General features: G+C 41.9%; 1 protein-coding gene across 1 annotated transcript in view; it reads right to left on the reverse strand.

Moving 5' to 3' along the window:
• Positions 1–10860: 10860 nt before the first annotated feature.
• Positions 10861–23551, reverse strand: part of LOC139711438 (uncharacterized) — a 178102-nt gene continuing 165411 nt past the window's right edge. The window contains exon 6 of the mRNA XM_071623320.1: positions 10861–11724. Coding sequence (XP_071479421.1) covers positions 11524–11724 — 201 coding nt within the window. The 3' untranslated portion in view covers positions 10861–11523. The remainder of the gene's footprint in view (positions 11725–23551) is intronic.

A 23551-nucleotide genomic window follows, 5' to 3' on the forward strand; every position in this document is an offset into this window, starting at 1 on the left:
ACACTTATTCTTTAATACAAAACTCTACTACAGACCATGTGACCTACAACCACAAACACAGTTCTTACAAGGCCTTCATATTACCTGACATTTCCCTGTATATGGAATTATGTTACCTCCTTTGGATAAAAGCCCACAAAAACCAGCAATTCTTAGCTCTATTTTTTAATGTCTATATTTGTATACTTCACTAATAATCCCTGGAAGAAACAAACAAAAGAAACAAAAACAAAAACTTACATAGTTCAATGAAAAAGTGCATTTAAGAACCAATAACACACAGTGTGCGTCTGTGACTTATAAACCCTTGACATACATTGTACTAGGTACAATAAGTTTCAGCAATCAAAACACATTTCATAAACTGGGTTTGTAACCAAATGAAATATGAGTTTATCAAAATATACATGTATATTACTTTGTGGTAAAGTAAATAACAAAATATGTGCAAAACTACCTTGAGGCTGCTTCATGTGCCTTATATAACACAGTATCTCACTATGCAATGCTACATTACATAACGTGTGAACTTATTCTCATAGCAAAAATCCATACAAAATGATAAATTATACAGGAGCAGAAGCATGGCATCTTCAAAATTTAAAACAAGGTTTTGATTTATGACAGTATGAACAAAGTTGGCCTTGGAGGACCATTCGAGTACAATTAAAGAACACTAAAATTGGTAGATTGTTTAGCATGCCCAAAAAGAATTCATCAAATTGAAAGACAGCCGTTAAATTGTCTCTATTTTATTGATCTCTATCTTTGGCAAAAAGCTGAAAAGGAGAAGGGGAGAGGGTTCTAAAAATCAACATAATCATGAACCTAATTTTTCTCACATATTTTTATATTCAGTCTTTGTGCAAAGTAAACATATCTAAAACATCAAGGAAAATTAGCATTGGTACACACAGTCTTAAAGTAATCACTGGAATTGTTGAGACTTGGGGGGAAATAACCTTTCAAATGATTGCTGATGGCTAAGGTAAGACAGCTTCAAAATCATGCCGAAACTGATACCCTAGTGGCAAACACAGTTACACAGATTCAGCCCCATCGACTTTGAGAGACAGGCATATACTAATCAGGAAGAAGAGAGAAAGAAAAACAGACAAAAAATAATCAATCAGAGCCTTGATCAAGACTATTGACATTCAACTTTCCCCCCCAGGAGCCCATTACTTATAGCCTACATGGAAATGTCAGCGCGAGACACGAGACTATATTCATATTCAGGAGAGCAATATTTTCATGATCACAGAAAATATGAGAATGCCCCGAGCAGCAAATGTGGAAGTTATGGTAATTGCATAGGAAAAATTGTCCTCATGAAAAAAAAAAATAAATGTTGAGTCGAAATAATTTGCACACGTGGCGAGGAAAAACGCAAATCTATAAAACGGCACAGAGTGTGGAAGACCAATTTGGAAGCGATCTATCAGCGTGGCCCCAAACAGCATGCCAATTTCGCTGACCCCCCATAGCAGCACAGCACAAAAGAGATGCATAATGTAAAATTGATTTCTCCGGGGAGCTGCGATTCCAATTACGCACAGCCTGACTGGCTGCAGAGAACGTGGAAGCGTCGATGCGAACGAGAGAGCGAGCGAGTGTCGGTGTGACCGTACGTGTTCCTTCAAACTGCCAACTCTGCAGGGGGCCATTATTCATTCACATTATGCTTTGAGGAATTTCTCGCCACGCCATGGGTCTGTACATGACTTATGTGGCGAGGAGTGTCATGAAAAATGAAAAGAACCGTGCTGTACACTCATTCAAGGTCAAAGGTCAACATGCAACAGATGCATTCATCCCAGTAGTCAACCACTACAGGTGGGTGATGACTTTTCCATGGATGGAAGGAGTCGAGGCTAGTGTGAGAAAAACATTCAGATTTGGAGATGGCATCAATTAAAAGTGATATTGGAAACATTATGGCAGCAATGCTTCCTTTTTTGAGAGCTCTACCATTTATTTTTATTATCACCAAAACATTGCCAAACACCCATTTCTCATACCTGTGTCAAAAAGGAATACCGTTGGTAGAATATCTCACTCTAGGTTGCAGACTTCATTCGTCACAATTGACAGAAAGGACATCCAGGACTTGGATTTTGCATCAATGCTCATCTTGACTTTTTCCTCTTACTTTGTAAATACTATTTCCATGATGTCACCACCCCTCCCCCCCCCCCCCCCCCGCCCTACATCAGATACTCTATATGACATTTGCGTAACCCTCGTCACTTTCTACATCATACTACTCTTCACCAGAAAAAGCATAAATATGTACAAGCACAAGTTTGCTGATAGACTCTTTAACAGCGTAATGGATGATAAACTGAACTGTTTGTATGTGTGTGTGGGGGAGGAGGGTGGGACGGGAATAGAGAAATAACAGACAGAGTGGAAAAGGATAAGCATTGAGACCGTTGGATAGGAAGCTAACATGTACTACAGTATCTGTCATCATGTTATTACTGTTGGACTCTAGTGGCATTACCCCTTCATCCCTTCAATATCTATGCTAATTGATCCAAACCATTCGTAATCCACTCATGGCAGTAGCTTCTTATAGCATAGAGGTCTCCTCACTCTCAATTCCAGGAAGATCTGTGCTGATATATCGCTTTTCAATCACCCCCGGTCAAGTTTTCCCATTTCCTGGTAGATCCTTTCTTATAACTAACTACCTACCTTGCAAGCCCACTGTGGCCATTTGGAATAATGGAGTGCACCGGCTCGGCTTCCGAGTCAATTTTCTTAACCTCTATTTTTTGCGTGTTTACGCATAATTTGCTTGCTCGTAAGCCAACCGAATATATCCAAAGGGAGGCGGGCTCTGTGCTAAAGAATGCTGGTTCACATGGCAGTGATATAAAGGAAACAACTACACATGTTTGGTGAATAGGTTGTGTGAGTAGAATGTGGGCAAACTTTCTTTCAAGGCTCATGCTTTGCTGAACACATGCAGATGGAAATATCCTGATTAAATACAAAGAAATGATGAAAGTCATTATCATGGATACAAACACATTAGGGGGTCTCACTATCAAAGTGTCTAAAAGGGGGAAATCCACACCATGTTCAAGTTTGCTAAAATGAATAAAGCAAAAGCAATGCACACACAAAAAATATTCATTCAATTTCCTCTTCTTACGTGAACTCATCCAGAATAAGATGTATCCATTAGGCCTGCATCAAATTAGAATATTACTTGCTTTAGTAATCTACTGTAGCAATGATGACTTCACAGCGAAAAGGGTTATATTTGCTAAAGCATCAATTAAAAACATGATTTTGATAATGTTTTTGTATACAAACTCATAGGAGTGTTGTTAGGTGACATCACCGCCTTCTCAAATTTTGCAGATGTATTTAGTAAAAACTTAGAAAAAAAATTGTCTGGTTCAGTCTTCAGATGAATCTTCTATTACTCTAATTACAAATGTCAACGTTTAAGACAAGACATGGAAATACAATTTAACCACATCTGTGTCAGGAACTTTGGACACTGCATACAATATCGGAAGCACATTCCTGAACAGAAATACATAATGTGTTTGTTCTTCTTGCACATAGATTTCAGTTGGTCATGTGACGTACATGATGTGCTTAATGAAGAGATTGGGAAAAAAAAGGGGGAGGGGGAGGTCTGAAAATGTCAGAAAACTCATGGCAGATGTTTTTTTTTCAGCATTTTTAGCCAGTATATTCTTTGGGCATGAAAGAGGCAGAGAGATGGAGAGGGGGAAAAAATTGGGAGGGGGGGGGGGTGGGGTGGATGGCAAGGAGGGATAGAATACAGAAGACAAGACAAGTATCACATGCGATGAAGATTAGAGCGGGTTATTTTGAGTTACTTCAGGGGCCTAGACTAAACTCCCTTTACTCATCCCCAGTCCCTCGCTGGATTAAGGGAGAATCCTCACTCGGATTATCAGCCCACTGCAACAATCTGCCATAATTTATGTATTAAAAGGGGGTTGGGGAAAGGGGGGCAGAGAAGAACCAGGAAAAAAAAAGGAATAATAAAGAGTCAAATCTTGTCAATCAATGTGCCTTTGACTATCATTTTGCATTCTTTTCAAATTGATTTGATTAAGATGGATGGTAAGATCAAAACTGATTGAAAAAAAAGATGATTGAAATAAAGCCTGCAATGCAGCCCTATACTGGGCAAAATGGCATGGAAGAATATTATCACACTAAAATATATAACAGAAGTCTTGCTGTTTCTGTTATACACAGGCAAATCTATAAATATTAACCCATTGAAGATGGACTGGATTTTCTATAACATGCATTTCCCATTTACCTCAGCCCGAGAATACTCAGGACTAGTCTTCAACAGGTTAAACACAATGCTTTAATATCATAGTACCCCCCCCCCCCCCGATTTTTCAATTTTTAAACAAAAATCTATCACAAATATTGTCATATAATTCTTTAGCCGGTGGTCATCAGCTTATTAGACTGGCTTACAGTTTCATATACTGACACAAAGAAGAAAGAGATATTCATATTCATAGACATTGTAAACTTATGAAGATGCAAAATAGAAATATGATTTGAAAGGCTCATAAGAGGACTTTGATAAGGGCCATGTAACTCACAATAGACAGCTAACAGATAAATGATCAAGTGGGACCAGGACAATTTCCACTGTCCCCTGTTCCTGTTAAATATCATGTTCAATAGGTTATAAATGTTAACCTAGTAACCTATTATTAAACAATATAATTTGCCAAATGCAGGGGTATACCAATAATTTGTATTCTGTATTACCTTTTGTTGATGTAGATAGAGTATAATTACACTGAATTTAATGCCTTCTTTCACAATAGAAAACAGAGATATAAATAAGAGAAGGCAATGGGGGGAAATGGAAAAGAAAAGTTCAAGAGGACAAACATCTTTACCCCATCCCCCCTCCTTCAGCATAATTTAGGAGCTGTTTTGATGCTTTCCACAGCACGATATGCAAGCTTGCTAGTTACTTGCTATGTCATCGATCAACCACTGACATTTATTTCCTACTTACACTTTTTTTTTTAGAGAGGCAGAGTTATGATCAGCTATTTCAGTGACTGTAAACACTGAGAGAAGAATTCAAACAGAATTGACTGCATTCCTTCAACACAAATAAATCCATCAAAAGTATTTGCATTGTGGAAGGAATTAGGTGACAATAAATGGGGGGGGGGGGGGGACGACACCATGATTCCGCCATTAATCACAAATAACAGTCTGTACACTGCTTTCAGGGATGTTCCCAAGGCAGTGGTGCTTAAAGGGGGTATCTCACTGAGCAACGAATGTTTGCAAACATAGCAAATTTTAGATTTCGTCAGGGTTCGTAAACAGTTGCAATCAAATTCACAGTTAGTTTTCATCGTCGCAAACAGTTTTTCTTGTCGCATAGAAATTTTGACATGTTTAATATTTCTTTACAACAAATTGCGACAAGGAAAACTCTTTGCGACAATGAAAACTGTTCATGAATTTGATTGCAACTGTTTAAAAACCATGACGAAACCTCAAATTTGCTAAAATTTGAATTCTTCGCAAACATTCGTCGTTCAGTGAGATACCCCCTTAAAGATTTGCATCAAATTTGAGGAAAAAATGAGTACATCATAAACCCCATTCTGCTTATCTAGGCTTACAACAATAGTCTATAAACACAGCACCCTTAGTTACCCTTCCAGGATGCAATGGCCGTATGTGGTACCCACTAGGTGCACCAAGCACCCATAGGCATGCAGGATGGAGAGGGCTGGCCTTTAACCTTTGCCCACTAGCAGAACGGTTGGATCAAAATCGAGGGAAAAATATGACTAAGCCATTCAAAATTCTTGCAGAACAGTTCCAATCACATGTTTTACCCATCTACCATGTTATAGTCACACATAAGTTTTGGGTAGATACCTGTCCAACATACTCTTGGGCACCATTGGATAACCCAACAGCATGAAAAGGTACCCGCAGGCAACCAAGGGCACCGAAAGATACCCTTGGGTACCACTCGGCACCTTCAGGATCCCTGCAGCATGGTATGGCCTAAATACAGTAGACAGTCTACAGCAACAGATGGGCACCTTCAACAGAAACCATGACTTGACTGGGGAGGCTTGGCCAAATAGCACCAATGTTCTGTGGTAAATTATTCTTCAAAAATATGCAATGGCACTTTACTCATATCCTCACCCTTCCTTTCATTCATTCTTGATTACTTACCGGTAATCATCTCACAAATGAAAGGATACAACTATCTTCAGTGGCAATGCAAATCATTCGCAAAACTTTAAGTGCACTCGGTAAGCTTACAGTTGTGACCTTCTCAATGACTTTGATAATGGGCGCGTTTGACAGCAAATATCATCCTTCCAATCATACACAATACTCACAGTGCATTTCCATTCTGTGCAGTTCCCCCATCAGCAAGACAGAGCAGACAAAACCTGACACAACTTTAAACACAGGCTGCACCTAAATGTAAAGCTCCTACCTAAAAGTGGCAAATGCCACAAACTTCAACATATGATACAATTTGGAAAAAAAAGATGAGAAGCCATAAAACTAACAAATGAGACAAACTTCACGACGTCACGATACAATCTGGAAAATAGGTAAGAAGCCATAATCATCCTTCCCCTCCCTTAGTTAACCATGGTAGTCTACTTTACATATAGGATGACATTGACAAGTCTGAGTTTTCACTTATGTAAACCTTCAGTATCCTTGGCCCTTGAGCATCATATTTTTACGAAGCCATGCAAAATGGCAGTGGGTGTATTGGCTATTTTGAAGAAGAATATTTTAGTTCCTGCCTCCTCCACACCTCAGCCAACTCACACACTCTTCAGATTTGTAGGCAGTTACAATGGCGATATCGCCATCTAGTCCTGCCATTGGACGATCTGTATTTGCCACTGTCCAGTTTCTACCTTCCATCAGATCGTTTATAACACATGATAATGGTTGTAGAATTAACGAAGGGAGATAGCATGGCACACAACAGGCTGGCTTCCTCGGAATCCGTTTCCGTCACATGGCTTCTTCTCTGTGACAGCAGCGTTTAATTTGGAGTTATTCAAGACTTCCACCGGCACCCAACCCACGCTGCCGGGCCCACCCACCGCCAGGGCTGATTCACTCTATCAGGTCCAATTTGCTCCAGAAATGCCTCAAATTTAGGGGTCAAACGAGGTAATAATGGCGTAATTTCCTCCTTCATTCCCCGCATTCACTTGCCCGTGGAGTTCAAGCAGTCCGTGATGCTTTGGGCATTATATCACTCTCCTTCTCTTACTTCAAACATGGGGTTGTTCTCACTACCATACTGTTCTCCACATCAACAGTCTCCCTCTCTCTTCCCCGTTTCTACCTACCCAGAATTCTGCTGGGACCCACCTCCCCACAGCTGCAAACAATCTGCGCCCCAATCTTCCGCCCTGGTCCTCAGCCAAACAAGTTTTATCAGCCAATTACAACCTCAAATCATTTTTGTCCATGCTTGCCTGACAATTGTTATCATGAATGGCCCATTATTTTGACCACCAAGACGAAAGAATGGGTTTTCCTCTCTCCGACAACGCAGCCCTCTATCCATGTTGCCAATCTTGATTGCAGCAAAAAGTGAGAAGGAATCATGCTTGTTTCCCGATAAACACTCAGAAAAAGGGCATCTACTCCATCTCTTTCACATCTGAAGTTACAGAGTTTGAATAGCATGAATGAAGGAGTGCTGATTTCTTGGAAGCTCACTTTTGATGAGTTGTCGTTCATAACAATACAGACAAAACAGCCACTAATCCCAACCTGTGTTCCCTGGTCAAGTAAGGTCAACAACTAAGAATGTGTGGTTCTTTTATACATGTATCAACAACTCAGCAGAGAAAGAAATTAATTTCATCTACCAAGTGTCCATTAGAGCCATGGTTTGAATATTGCCCAACCCCAAGTAAGTACATGTAAGTTATCATTTGACACAAAACACTGAGTTAAGAGGATAACAACAGTGCCAGTGGGCGTCAGCTTCACAGAAAATATGGATACAAGGAATGCCATAATTTTCACGAAAAAATATCAGTCAGAAGTATGGTCTGGAAACAAGATGACATTTTCAAACAAATTTCAAACCTTTATGAAGTAATGAATTTGAAGTTTGAATAAATTGGGATGGGGCATTTAGCTGTCACAGCTGATATCCAAGACATGGAAATGAATGATTGCAACATCCTTTGGACCCATGTGTCACTCAAGAAGCCACTAGAGACACAGTGATGAAAAAAAGAAGAAGAAGAAAGATCATATGTTGCAGAAACTTGATCTGCGCGACACAAAGGGGGAGCAGCCAGTGTTTCAGTTTGCTTTCAGCGCGAGGGAAAACAGGATTTTGATGTTGGAAGTTCCTGTCTCCCCCAAGTATGTATCGTCAATGCTTCACGGTGCATTTCCCCCGTCATCGTGACCCACTTTCAACATTTTTTACCTGCCATGAAAATGATACCGACCCTGTTGGCCCGCTCTCCCATCACATAGGAGTCATCTCGATATGCTTTCATTTGCCATGGCAGCTTTCACCATCAGCAAGATTCCACCCCATCCCCCCACCACCCCCCCCCCCCCCCATCCCCCCATCATAGCTCTCCTCGTCTCTATGTAATACCTTCAGGTCATGATAAGACACCTGCTTTTCTGAGCTGATAGATGCGTATCTCGCAGGGCATCCAGGTATTTCTGACAAGATAATGCGGCCCCTAATCTCCCTCTAAGCACTCTGCAGGGGGAGGAAGGAAAAAAAAAGTCGCCTGCATTACCGGAGCCCCTCCGAGATAAAGATGATGATCGCCGCGGTGATGACAATTTCCCCCTTACCGCCAACGCCCGTCAGAACGGAGAATGGGAAAGGAAGAGGGGGGAAACCCTCTTAGGATGCTACAGTCTCCCCGCATCTTTAGCCTTTCTACGAAATATCTTATCTCTTCCGTCAATTATTATCCCTGAACCTGTTGGGCTTACCCATGTCCTCAGGTATCGTCCATTACGGCGGCATCTCCCTCCTCCCCCCCCCCCCCCATCTTTCCCTGCTCTCCTCTCTCCCTACCTGCCTGGCATGTTAGTTCTGCCTGGTGTCATCTTCCAGCAATTTCCAAGCCTGCAGCTCCCCCCCCCAAAAAAAAAAAAAAAAAAAATAAATAATAATAATAATAGTAATAAAAAGAAGAAAAAAAAAAACTTGTCCTAAACATAAAGGTGAGGCAAAGAATAAAAGTTCCAGTGCCACCTTTGACCAGTCTGCACCAAGATAGAATTATTTTCAGCTAGCTGTCCAGTGATAAAGTGCATATATTATCTATTATTTATCACCTTGAGAGCTTTCTCCCTGCCCTCCTTGGAAAATATTCAAAATTCTACTTGTAGAAGCATTGTCTGAAAATGCAGCTGGAGCTTGAAATTGTTATCCTGGCTGGCCAGTATGTTTGAGACATGATCATGAGATATGAGCATATAAAACTGAAATACCACTAGAATCTTCCATCTGATTATCATAATAATGGGTCAGTGGTTGGCCATAGCATTCCTTTACACTACCTGTAGTCATCCAGTTTGCTTCCACTATATCTACGTATATATATATATATATATATCATTCATCACATTCATGGTCCCCCCCATCTAACCCCGGCTCTGTTTCATAAAGCTGTTCGTAAAGTTACGAACGACTTACGAATGACTGGTGATCAGTTCTGATGTGCTATACTTATCAGACTTTCAATAATTCAGCACAAGAACTGATCACCAGTTGTTCGTAAGTCATTGATTCGTAACTTTACGAACAGCTTTAAGAAACACCCCCCCCCCCCCCGTATTTTCCCTCTTCCTCTTCCACCTCTTCCTCCTCCCATCCTCCTAAAATTTCTGGCTATCTACTTATCTATCCCTATCCCTTTTCTCCTTCACACACCTGATTCTTATCCAAACTCCCCAATCTATCTTTTCTGCTCACAGAATTTCTTCCTTCTCGTAAACTCGGGCTCAGCTTCGGCTCAACTGTGCTTGTTTCAAAATCGCCACCCGACTCGCAGATATCCTCTTAATGGTGGGGTGAATTACAATCTGCATAATATTGGATTTCAAAGCAACAGGAGGTATTTACAACGATCAAAGTATCTCCTCGAGTAAGATATTACAGAATCATCTCCTTTATTCAACATTGCTCTTCTTATGCACCGGTTACCTCAGCGCATTTTACTGTTCATTCACCTCACTGTTTTTTACACAAGAATGCCATCCCCGAGTACTGTAAAACGAGGAATGTTCGCATGCATTTTAATTTCACGAATTTCATGAGCACCAAGATTCGCGAAATTTCTTGTCTACACTATATGCATTGAACGCCAGTGGCAATTCGCGAAAATTTCATGCCACGAAAAAGGCCGTCGGCTCCTATTCGCAAACATTTTGTGCCGCGAATATATCATGTTTTACAGTATTCCCCCAACCCCCTACCTATCCACTCCCCTACCATCCATCTCGCCTATGTACGCACAGCCTGATCTTCTCCAACAGAAATGATGCCGTCCCCTCCCCTCTCCCCCACTCCACCCCACCCCCTCTCTCCTGATATTAATCTGAGTGATTCTCAATGCTCCTGCGCGATGATGACACAGGATGCCTTGGAATCCGGTGGCCATTTTAGAGGGATTAAGCGGAGGTAAGGTAGAGGCCGAGAGTGACATCCCTTGGGCTCCTCACGTTCCACCGTTAGAGATCTCCCCCATCACTCCAGTTATCTCCATCTACTTATACACTCGTCATATCTGAGTGAGGTTTAGTATCATTCCACATTTTGCATTGACCTTGTGTTCCTTCTCATCATCGCACACAAACTAAAATGCACTGATCTATACTTCGCTGCCTTCAGGTATTTTCTCTTTCTCTCTGAGTACAAACTATTCCAGTCTTCACTTTCACTTAAAGCCCAACATGGCATTATATGTATTTTGCATTCTCTTTTAATGCTAACCGTGCATCATCCTTTTGTGTGCTACATGGTATACATCCTTCTACCCATCATATCGATACCTTCAGTCGCTACGCCTCACAAGTCCTCCTACTGGTGGGCCTGAATACTGTAAAAGTGGATATTTTCGCACAACTAATTTTTCGCACTAGGCCGCGTAAGAAGAATTTTGCGTGTTTTAAATTCTGCCGAATCAGGACATCAACTACTGGAACGTATGGTAAGCAAAAATATCTGCCTGCTTTTATCTTTCGCGCTAGCTTCTGGTTGCGCGAAATGCACAAAAATTTCAACACCGCGAAAATTTCCACTTTTACAGTATATAACTGCATGCACAAACACAGCATCAAGCAGAAGCTTCATTCAATTATTACGAAGAAAAAGATACTTTTGTATTTGATCTGTCAGCGTATAGATTATAGGCTGACTGTATTATCAATCATATTTTAAAAGGATTCATGTGATCCCATACAAATCACAGTAACAACTCAAACAGGTGCTCCACACTTCATCCACACACCCATAACATAGCAAAAGTTACACAAGACAGCGCATAAAAATACAACACTTGAACAGCATACCATCAAACAATGCCAGAAGGGGAAAATGAAGAGATAAATAAAAACTTTCCACTTACTTCTATTTATTGCATTTGCTGTCGTGAAGAGATCTGAACCCGTCTCGGATGCCTGTAGGTGGGAAAAAAGAGAGGGGGATAAAAAGAGAATGCGAGTGAATAGAATGGAACAACGCAAGAAAGACGAGATGCGTGCACGGATCGGACATATCTCATAGAGTGTATTTTATTCCTACAGAAGTCTGTCAATTGACTTTAAACAAAGCACTGTCAGTGGCTGACCATCGTATCAAAAGAGACATTTCTGATATGAAATCTGAGAATGCCGTCTCACTCTGCCCCTCTCTCTCTCTTCCTCCCTTTGTCTCCTTTGAAGCCGGTGTGCGCAACATCATGAAGTCGCAGGGTTCAAATTTCGTGGGTTCGCAATATGGGGTAACTGGAATGGATGGTGCAAGTAACAAGTATTTGACAGAAAACAAAATAAGATCTTTCCAAGGATTAGATTTATAGTGCAGGAAGAGGAAAGTGCATATAACCTTAATTCTATGATTTACTGCCAGTCGCAGCAACGAGAGGGGGCTATCCGTCAAGTGTTGGGATAACGGCTTGTTTGTGGGGGGAATGATGAATCGTCAGTTGGCGGAGATTGTGTTACGGTCGTCTCTGGAAATCAATACCGCCGCGCCAATTTTCTCCTGCATTATGTGGCATGTGTTATCCATGCAAATCTTGCATCTGTTGTGTGGCCAGACACCCTTTTTTGTAGGTCTCTGGTCAAAGGAAAATGTATGTATACCTTGCAGGGACGACAGGAAGAGAGGCTTTAAATATCGCTCTATTAAAGATGGCAAGTGAGCATCTGAACTGTAGGCCTTTTCACATCTGGTGTCCACTGTCATAGATCTGACACTTATGAGATCTACCCCCAACCCCCCAATACAAAAGCTTAAAAGCTAGATAAAGAAAAAGAAGAAGAAAAAAGAAGGACGGGTGCAAATAATGGCAGGGGCACCTGTACTAAAGATGGGGTAATATGTAACCGACATCTTCTCGCCATGGTGGATTAGACTACTTTTTCATGCCTCTGGGTCACAGATTCCAAGGTAAACTATACTAGAGGGACAGATCGAATCAATAAAACATCTCTGGTGTATCTCTTGTCACCTTTAACATCTCCATCTCTCTTTCTCTTTCTCTCTCTCTCTCTCTCTACACACACACACACACACACACAAACACACACACACACACACACACACACACACACACACACACACACACACACACACACTCACATGGGGGGGGGGAGGAGATCCTAGACTAAAAAGTGTAGTCGGCCCTTGTTCCTGAGAACGAGAATATACACAAAGGACAGACAAAAGTGTTAAGAGAAAGTCATACTGAAACTGTTCTAAATGTAAGTTGATGCACAGCCTACAACTGCATTTAATCTAGGCCAAAGTTACTCATAACATGTACCTTTTCTCTCTCTTCTTCTTACTGCCCTTTTTCTCGAGAATGAGGCACTACAACTCCACAGATCGCATCTAGTTTTTTAATACACTTTCTGGCAATCTTGCGCTATAAAGCAACAATGTGCAGTAGACTCCTGCGCTCCTCAAATTGGCAGCACCCCTCAGGTCTACATGTCAATGGCCTCCATGGAGAGCCAAAATGGTGATCATTACTAGTTTGTCACACAGGAGTGTTGGGAGGGTAAAGAGGGAATCACATCTCGTTCACAAAGTGTACCCTCCAATTCCGGGGGAACAACGTCAAGTCTGCCGGGAAGGAGCCCTGGCGTATTATCCAATTCCACGGGAGGACACGGAAACATCACCCTGAATTGTCATTTGCTCGATTGGCTGAAATTGGATCATCATTATCGGAATTAACGATGCCCGACAACTGGAATCTCTGTTCACATGCGACCTCTGGGGAGAGGGAGGGATGGAGAGTTATGCATCGCTGTAGGTGACTTGCCCACAGACGCTGTCTTTCTGCCCGATATATAGTGAGCCTAACAAGCATCACACAGGCCCACACACACACACACACACACACACACACACACACACACACACACGCAAGATGAACTACAAGAAGGTGAAAGGAACAAAAACAGAATAAAAACAAAAACAAGCTGTCCTCCTTGAGTGTAGGCTAACCCCAAGCAGAGGGAACCAGTCACAGTAATGCAGTTTGTCAGGCATCCCAGTCGGCCCGAATTGGGATTTATTACGAATCAAATCGAATTAAAGGCCCGTCTATATCGCCAGTCCGTACGGCAGAGTGTGAGTGGAGATCGCTCCGCCACAACTTGAGCCCTGTCTGTGCGGGCGTATTTCCTGTTAGCACAGATTAATGAATTAGCACCCATGGAGAAGAAAGAGAGCCTGGAGTGACAGAGGTGATATGAGCTTCCTACAGACAGCCAGAAGAGACTGACACCAAAGTGAACATGAGGGACTATCAGAGTAAACAGGTTTGAAAGTCACTCTCTGAATTCTTCCAAAGGTTGGATGGACCCTACCTCTAAAACACACAGTTATTGTGGCTTACATACTGGATGCACACATGTGTGTGAGAACAGGGAAGGCAATACAAACACCTGCAGAAAAGACTGTACATCCATGCACATTTCACATTGCTCAATCCAGATAAAGAAAAAAAGGAGGGAGATTAACAGGTGACAAAAAAAAGGACTATTCCATTACTTTTCCCTCTCTTCACTACAGCCTTCTAGGGGTTTGCTGTGAATGGCACGAGGCTCGCTGCCAAACAAATAGACTCTTCCTTGCTGTTTCTGTTTGCGCATCGCACTCGCGAGGAAAAACAAATCTACAGACACTTGACAAGGCCGAGCTGTATTCTCGGACTTGTTCTAAGCGGAGTGGTGGAGAGTCTTCGACAAGAGGGGGGAAAAAACAGAAGAAGAAGACCGAAACGGAACTGATGTCATTCTCTTTAAATCCCTGGACTGGAATCTCTCCTATCCTGCTCTCAACTTTCTTACTCTTTCCTCCTTTTCCCCCCTTAATGCATCATCTCGGCTCCTTCTCTCTTTCTCTCTGGGATCTTTTGTTATTCCTCCCCTCTCCTCCCCGCGATATGTACCCATCTGGCCGATCCGTCAGAGTGAAGTTTATATTTATAGAGCACTGTATTACCGCTGCATGCGGTAATATAATCCAATTCAATAAAATTGGAAACATATTGGTGGTTCAAAGTTATGAGATTGCGTGGATACCTAATAATGCTGCGACGGACTTCGGGGAGAAGTGGTGATGGGCGGGTAGTGGTCTCGGTGAGGGTGGGGGAACGGTGAGGATGGAGATGACATCATACTGCACGGCCGATTTGGGGAGATGTAACGGCCACAGCACCAAGAGCCGTAGGGTTATCACAAATCTTTGCACCGTGAATATCAAACTTAGAAGGTGGCGGTGGAAAGTCAAGTTTCGCCATCAGCGCCACGATCTTCTTCTTTATTGTCGCCCTTCTCTTCTTCCTTTTTTTTTTTGCTCATCTTCAATACCATCAAAAACTACTGTCACATCAAATAAAGCCCCTGCTCTAGTATAAATAACACAAATTCAATCACCAGTGTCAGAAAGCATTTACTTCAATTCCAAATGCTGCCAAATTTCGACACCAATTTCAGGCGCAAGAAGGGAGGAAAACTGGAGTCATCAATAGGATTGTAACAGGTAATATCCCACACGCTGGAAGGGAAAAATATTACTCTCTGCATTTGTCCATCTCATCTCTTCCTCTTGCTCTCCTCATCCGTTTTATTCCCTGAAGGCAATTCTCTGGATTTCCACCGTGCAGAAATGTGTTTATTTGGCGATATTGGGCAAGATTGGGCATTTTGAAGTTCACAGTTCTCTCTCCCGAGGCCCTCGCGTCAGAATTGAACTTTATTGTTTCGTCAAAATGTTTTGCAGATATTACATTGCATGTTGGTGAGAAAGGGGGGATCAACTCAACTCACTTTGATATAATTTTGCGTCTTTTATGGTGGACGGTCAGCTCCAATGCCCTTTTATGTGATGAGTTTCAAATTGGAACTGCACCAGACTTATTGCTGAAATTGACACTATGGGTGTGGGGTGTTAACATGGCAAGGAGTATGGGGTTGGGAAGAGTAGTTTGTGAGTGATCCACAAGGGAAGAGAAAGGGGAGACGAGGGGAGGTAAGGGGGGGGGGGTTGGTGATGGTGGGGAGAAGGGGGTGAGGGGTAGGAGAAGAATCCATTCTGAACATGTCAAGTGGGGATAGCAACAAACATCTCAAAAAGTCCTCACTGCAAGCTTTTGTCCAATTCAATGGGAACATGCTGTCACACGAAAGCATGGTTTCAATAAAGGGGAAAGAAATACCAATGTATATGTGGATTGAGTAAGTGGAGCAATATTAGTAGAACACATTAGTGAAGTTTAAGGGAAATTGGTCCATCTCTTCCAGATTTATAAATGTTTAAAGTTTTGGCACCACAATTGCTGGATGAAAAGACTATAAGAGTTCATGATATCACTACGTAAGGACAAGGATATCAAGGAAATGTCAAGAAAATTCCACAAAATTTAATCTTTTTAAATGAAAAGGGCATGTTCATTTAAGATGTTACTGACATGTGAAGCATAATACCATTCCCCCTGCTTTTGCATGTAAGTCAATTGTTATTTCATTATGCTAAAAAAATGATAATATGTTGAATTTTATTGATTTTTAAAAAAATATCATAGTTCTGTAGTAATGCCATGAACATTGATGAACTGTAATTTTCTAATCCAGTGATTGAGGCACTGAAACTGAAAAAAAATCATGGATTTGGAACAGATTGTTTGATTTTCCCCAAACTTCACTAATGTGTTCTACTACTGTTGCTGCATTCACTCAATACACACGTATGTTGTATGTTTGGGGTAAATTTCCCTTCAAATGTAATGGCTGTGATACACAAGTGACTAGCAAAACAAAAATTAGCCATCAAGCACAACCTTTCACAGCTAACTCCTGGAGGTGTATGACCACTGGGATACTCATTAGGTCACTTGGGAAAGGTGAGAAGCAAAGGTGTCACCAAGAGACCGCTAGCAGTCACAGGCCAGTACCTTTTTTGCAACCACCACCTACACAACCTGCTGTGGACTGACGGTCTGGGACCAACCACACTGACTGTTCAGGCACAAGAGAGGGAGCAACATGCGCACTCCTGTGCCTCATGCCCCATTTATACCCAAAGTCAAGCCCAGGAGCACTCCTAAAGAACTTAGATGTATGCCCCCTCTGAGTCTGTTCATTCCAAGAAACACTGTTTGCTGAGACCATATCGTCAGCTGAGAAGCAGAAGGGCACTATTGCATTCTAAGATTTGAGCGTAAATGAAAGTGAAACGATAAATTTTCATGAAATAAAAAGTTTGTTATATTTCATCAAAAGTGGTAAGATTCATTAAGCATTGTTCCAAATATAGAGTAAAATAGCCCTCTTGTGGTTTTAGAATTGAACAATTCTCCAGAAAATGGAAAATAATCTAAAATTGACATCATATAGAAGAGATTGAGCTCTACTTCATGACACCATTAACTATACCCCCCCTCCCCCCCCCCCCCCCTTCTCCATTGCAATAAAGCCCTTCTGGTACTTGGCCATTGATATGCAAAGTGTGTGAGAGAAGCAAATGTGTCATGGTGATCTTTGTGTGCAGGAACTTCCAACATACAAACTGTATGCACAGCGCATAACCACGTAACACTTCCAGAGCACTCTAAATGCTGGTGACCATTCTATACAGAGTCCTAAACCTAGATTTCAAATGTGTGCTCTCATGATGGCAATTTACCCAACTAAGCAACAAAACCACACTTCTACCTGTGCATTTCTTTCTACCGCTAAAGTTCAGCATTTATAATTTAGAAATATATTGAGGTCAGTTGGAAATTGGAGACATCTTTTGATACAGATTGTAACGCGGTGCTGCATTAGGCAGAGATTTAGGGAGGAAAATAACAAACCCGAGTTACCTGCTTCTTCCTCTCAACCTCAGATACTGGAAATATCATAAGATCTGTTGTTTCATTTATCTGAAACCTGAAATTGTGCCCTGTTTCTCAATGAAAACCTTAAAATTGTGCCCCGTTTCTCGATGATGACACATGAAAATCATCCCGAGACACAAACTAGCTTGAAACATTTACATGCCTGCAGTTGTCTAAACCTCCAGATATCAGTCCTATCAACTTAATCAACTGAAATTTTAACAATTTTCGAGCTGGATTTGTGGAACTCCAGCTTCCCTAGGCACCCCTGCATGTCATTTCACGCTCCCTATGCTAACTTACGGTATAGAGACAGGATTTCAAATGGAGAAAGTTGCAGGAAAGGAGAAAAACTTGGCTGGATTGCTCAAAGATACATTACATGAAACTGACTTTGTACAATACGATATACCAGTTCATTTCACTTCATGAAACCAGAAATGCTCACAGACGTTCCCTGTGATACGATAGGGAGGTGAGGGCAGTCCTGGCCTATGTTACCTCTATCTGGTTTACCACATAGGTAGATTGTTTGGTGTAGATAAAAGGTGCCATTCAAAAAAAAAAAAAAAAAAAAACTTGTAAAATTCATTAGAATAGTAATGTTGTGCTTCTTGAAATCATTTAGTAATGAAAGCTTTTTGATAATAATACAGTTACCAGAGTGAATGTAACTACTAGAAGGGGCAGGGTGGTTAAACAAACAGTGCGTCTTACAATGTAATTGTGCTATACACAACAATATTTTAGTTTATAGTGTTTCCTTTAATTAATGAATTCACAATGCAAACACATGTATTCATTGTACTGTAAATATGTTCATTTTTACACACATATGCATTATTGTAAATATGTTAATTTCTATATGCTTATTCATTATCATAGATATGTTCTTGTTGAAACTCGCACACTCCTGATCAAGGTGGACAGAGATTAATGAAATCTTACAAATCTCATCTGCTCACTCTGACAACATAGTCTAATATGACTACCAAAAACTAGTCACATTTGCTGTGCCTGCGATACAGCTAAAATGATTCAACAGATCTCCATGATGTGGTACACATGAATCATTCACAAGATCAATCTTTTCTCTCCAGTCATTCACACGCATCTACCAATAATAGTCTTGTTGAGATTAAATCTTATTGCCAATAAATGACTGGCATAGTATGTGGCACTCGGTTTCAATGCCTCTTCCCTACACACTTGGATAGCATGACATATCAGTGTGAGGGGGTGGGATATTTAGGGCAGTATCTCTCTGCAGTCTGATGGCGTGGCATTATGGGGTCATTAAGGCATGGGTAAAGATTATGCGGGGTTGATTTGATGTTGGAACTCCTGCTTCCCTATCAAAGCGTTGGTTGACACATCCAGAGGTGGGCGGGGAGGGGGTGGGGGACGGGACGCTAGGGCAAAGGAGGGGGGCCCCCAAATGAATGATGGCCATAAATCAAAAACGCATTAGCATGTCTACTCAAAACACAAATGATCATAGCCCTGGCGGCACACTGATGTAAATTAGATTTTAAAGTACTATGTCAACACCGTCATTGTGCTTGGCCGGAGAACACCGGCAAGTAGCAGCCGGGATGGGAGAAGAGGTTGAATGGGGCGTGGAGGTGAGGATACACTGGCGGTGGGTGATGAGGATGCTGATGATGATGAGGCCAGTGATGAGCAGGAGGAGGTGGCGAGGTGCGAGACGAGTGGAGGGGGATGGGATGATGCCCCCGCTGCCCGCATCCCAAGGCTCTGCCTCCATGCGGCGCGCTGGGACAAGTGTGAGACTGATTAGGTCTATCCCCGTCTGGCTGCCAATTTCGCCACCTTCGGTGCACCACTGCCGGCAGGTCTCCTCACCGAGGAGAGGCGCCCGCCCGGGGTCCGCGACTTTTTATACGCTCACCCCTCTCCAAGTGACAGCCGCAAAAACGGCATACTCTCTGAAAATCCATAAATTGGTCCGAAGAGTCACCGGGGTCTTAAACAGCCATTCTCGCAGCAGTCGCCACAGCTGTTAATGGATGACAGGAGTGTGGAAGTAAAAAGGAAGAGGGTTATCCTCTGGGAAGAGGGAGAGGAAAAAAAAAAAGGAGAATAATGTGCCGGCTGAATTGCATGGTCTCCAGCATCCATTCAGATGCTCTCCTCCGTTGCCGTGATTAATGAGCCCTTGCAAGAGTGGGGTACTTAACTTCTCAATAATCAAGCGCAACTAACACTTGTAGGCGAATGCCACACTCTCTGGGGAAAGAGAGAACCATGTAGCTGTTTCTTGCCTCTCACCCTCTCTCCCCCTCTCTCTACCCTGTTTGCTCACCTCTCGGGAGAGACTCCTCTTAGGGCCCCCCCCCCCCCCATCCTGAATACAACTCTCCATCATGGCACTTTTATCCTTGAAATACTCGAGCCATAATTATCATCGGCAATTAGGTCGGCAATATGGGGACAAGAGTGACGGGTGAACATATGGCATGGCATCATACTAGCACTCCACTTGGATGCTTTCTTTTATCCCACTCCTCTCTCTCCCTCTCCATCTCTGGGGGGGGGGGGGGGGGGGTGGCTGTGACTACAAGTAGTGTACAATTCTCTGCAAAGACCTGAGAGAACAAAGGGCATGATGATAAGGTCCTCTGGTCCTAGGCCACGACATGATTTACCATAAGATGCTTCCCTACCATGCTCCCATGTTACGCAGTCTTTGTAAGACTCGTCTCCAGATGTATGGGAGGGATGAGAAACAGCATGAGAAACCTTTCCATTGCCTTCTTCCTTCTTTAGGTTTAATACAAAGCCTTTTATGTGACGCACACGACTGTGGGTTCCTCAATCTACAAGTCAATTGGGTAAATGAAGGGGACTAGCAAAATAATCTGCGGCCATTTTTGTTTCACATACGCTCAAAATATGACAAACTCAATGCAGTCTCTGGTGGTTCAACTTACGCTCAATCCATATCCATATATGCATGTACTTCTTCCACTCTACTTTTTACCGTATGGGTCTAAATGTCAACTATGATGAAATAAATATGTCGGTGAAAGGAAGGGTGGTTGGACTGCATTACGTCCGTCTGTGCTGAAACCACACTTACACCGTGAGATTAAATTCAATGCCACACAATAAGTCAGCATGCACTTAGGGCTAACAGAATTTATATGTCTCTGTTTTGTCTTATATACGTGTAATATATACATATACAGTATGTATATCTGTATATAAACACACACTCCTGCTGCTACAGAGACAGTTGAAAGGCTCTGAGTGTGTGTGTGTGTGTGTGTCTCCTTTCTCGAATGTCTGTGTCGTTGCTATTACGTGGAGCAAGGCGCAGTATCATGCATTCCAGTCAGCCGAGATAAACAAACACTCTCGCCCCCCCCCCCCTCCTGAATCCCGGAAAATATATAGACGGTATGAGTTCATCCTTTTAGCCCAACTTGGAGACGAGCCTGTATCTTTATCTGATTTATGTCACGGCTCTGAAGCTACATGCAGTCTGGGGGACGTGAATTTATTTTCCCAAGATGTAAAGCAAAGGAAGACGAGGCATTACGATGATAAGTCGGTTATTGATGTAAATTCAGCAGATGGGGGGTTTATTCCCAGCGAGGCTTACGGCCCCGCATTCGCCTGTGTGTATTTATATCCGGCAAATGAGAACTTGCAGCACTTGTAATCCCGAAATGAAGCGCCCACGGAATTGGATTATCAATACATTTGTGATCTCCACTTCCTATCAATCTATTCTAATCAAATCAGATTGTCAGGCTCTCTGGTGGATAAGTTCAAACAAAGCCCACCTGTAGAAAACAAAACTCCATTTGCAGCAAGGACGCCACAATGACCTACAAGAAGATGAGTATGGCAAACATTGTCACCAACGACATCCAACGGCAAAAAAAAAGAACTCCTTCTTTTCATCTCAAAAAAATTCTAGGAAGAGCATAATCAAACACATTTACCGTCTGAAATGGCCAAAAGTATCAGATTCTAGCTTGCACGCACAGGCACAAGTGCATCGTCACTCTCCCCCACCCCCACATGACTTTGTCAATCTATGCGTGACACACAACTGAGCCAGAACGGTGGCAAACGATCCCAACCAAAACACTATTTCACTCGCAGCCATTACGTGACTGATGGTAATATTTCATTGTTTCATGCCCAATTGGGCAGGAGCAGGAGCACACATACAGATACGCTTGCCTCCCAACAAACCACAAGTCTGCCACGTGAAAATGTTCTACATCTTTGTCTCGCATCCTCTTTGCACATTGTGTATTTGTGCGTTTCACGCACGACAGGATTCGCCTTCTCTGTACCAGAACGAGCGTCGCATATCTCGTGCTTCACACGGCGTGAATTTTCACGCAAGCCGAATGACGCTAAATTTGCGTAGCATTCATGCTCCACTCGCTCCCCGATCAAGCGTAGACAGCAAAACTGTGACGAGTGCCATTTATACACGACATACAAAGGAAAAAAAACAGAACAAAACAACAGGCAAGGTATTCTAAAGCAGTGATGTAGGGAGGGTTTAAACAATAACTTCCAGTGAGGCTGTGATGAACACATATACATATAAATAGCTTTGTCTCTGGTGGGTGGTCTAATCATAAAGACCGATTCTAAATACAATATGCTGACTTCTCTGACAAGATAGGGTTCGTCTCTGCAGGCTGCTAACTTTGGCTGTAAACATACAGTGCAAACATGTAATTTGTTCCACTTGATAAATAAACCATGTATCCTCAATGCTGTGGTTTTTGTGTGCTTTTCAAATTTACGCCTTCGTGTAAATTTAAGGCAAATAGAAATACCGCAATGCTCAAGTTCATACATATATTTCAAGAAAAACTGCAAAAAATATAAACATTTTGTCTTGAATAATACATTAAAGCGCATGGTTGAACAATGTTTCCACATTTAAAAATATGACCTGCATGGTCGTATGTAGTACCACGATAGTTTCTGAGGTGACTGTACTGTAAAACTGTGAAACTTTTATGAATTTCTTGTGATTGCACTGTAAAACCATGAAAATTCTGTAAATTTCCTGAGGAGCCAAGATCTGCAATTAAGTAAAATGCACATGAATTTGATGAAAGGTTTGTCTACACAATGTATTAAAGGGCAGTTGCAATTCACGTTCATTCATGCAGTGAAAAAAGGCCGTCGGCTCCAATTCACACAGTATTTCCCATACACAAGAATCCCCACAGACATCAGTGGTAGACATCAGTGGTAGAAATTTTCCACTCAAAGAACTATCAGTGTGGTGATATTTGTTCATAGATTTCTTAACAGTGACAGCATAATTCAGAACAGAGTCCTACTGTATATACCATATTTAAAATTCACTGGGATTTTATTTTCACAAATGTTTCGAGTCATGTGTTACTCGAGAATTCGACAACATGCAAAAATCTTATATCTGATCCTGACATGAATGCAACGTACACGCGTACATTGCTCTGTTGGTCACTATATTCCACAATAGCAAATTTAACCACTTGCGAAATTGTTGAGAAGTCCCAATTTGTGAAAAATTAGACTTGTTAAGTGTATGGTGTACACAGTATGCTGGAGTATTTCTATGCATCTAAAAACATGGCAAAATTTGACCATTTCTGAAATTGAGCCTCCTCAATGCTATGTTTCTTCTTCAGAGCCAATATCTCAAGCAAGATATTAAAAAAAAAATGGTTGTCGTCAGAAGAGCTGGAACTACTTGGGTGTTTTTCTTATTGGAGCCGTAAAGAAAACTACAATTAGGCCTTTCTATCGAGATTAACTTAATTTTCCTTATTCTGTGCTCAGAGCTTGGTCTTTTCAGTGATAAGAGTAGAATATTGCAATCCCTTTAAAGTTTACGT

This window comes from Diadema antillarum, unplaced genomic scaffold (assembly GCF_040938485.1).
Source record: "Diadema antillarum isolate AM-2024a unplaced genomic scaffold, OU_Dant_1.0 seq00001659_RagTag, whole genome shotgun sequence".
NCBI lineage: Eukaryota > Metazoa > Echinodermata > Echinoidea > Diadematoida > Diadematidae > Diadema > Diadema antillarum.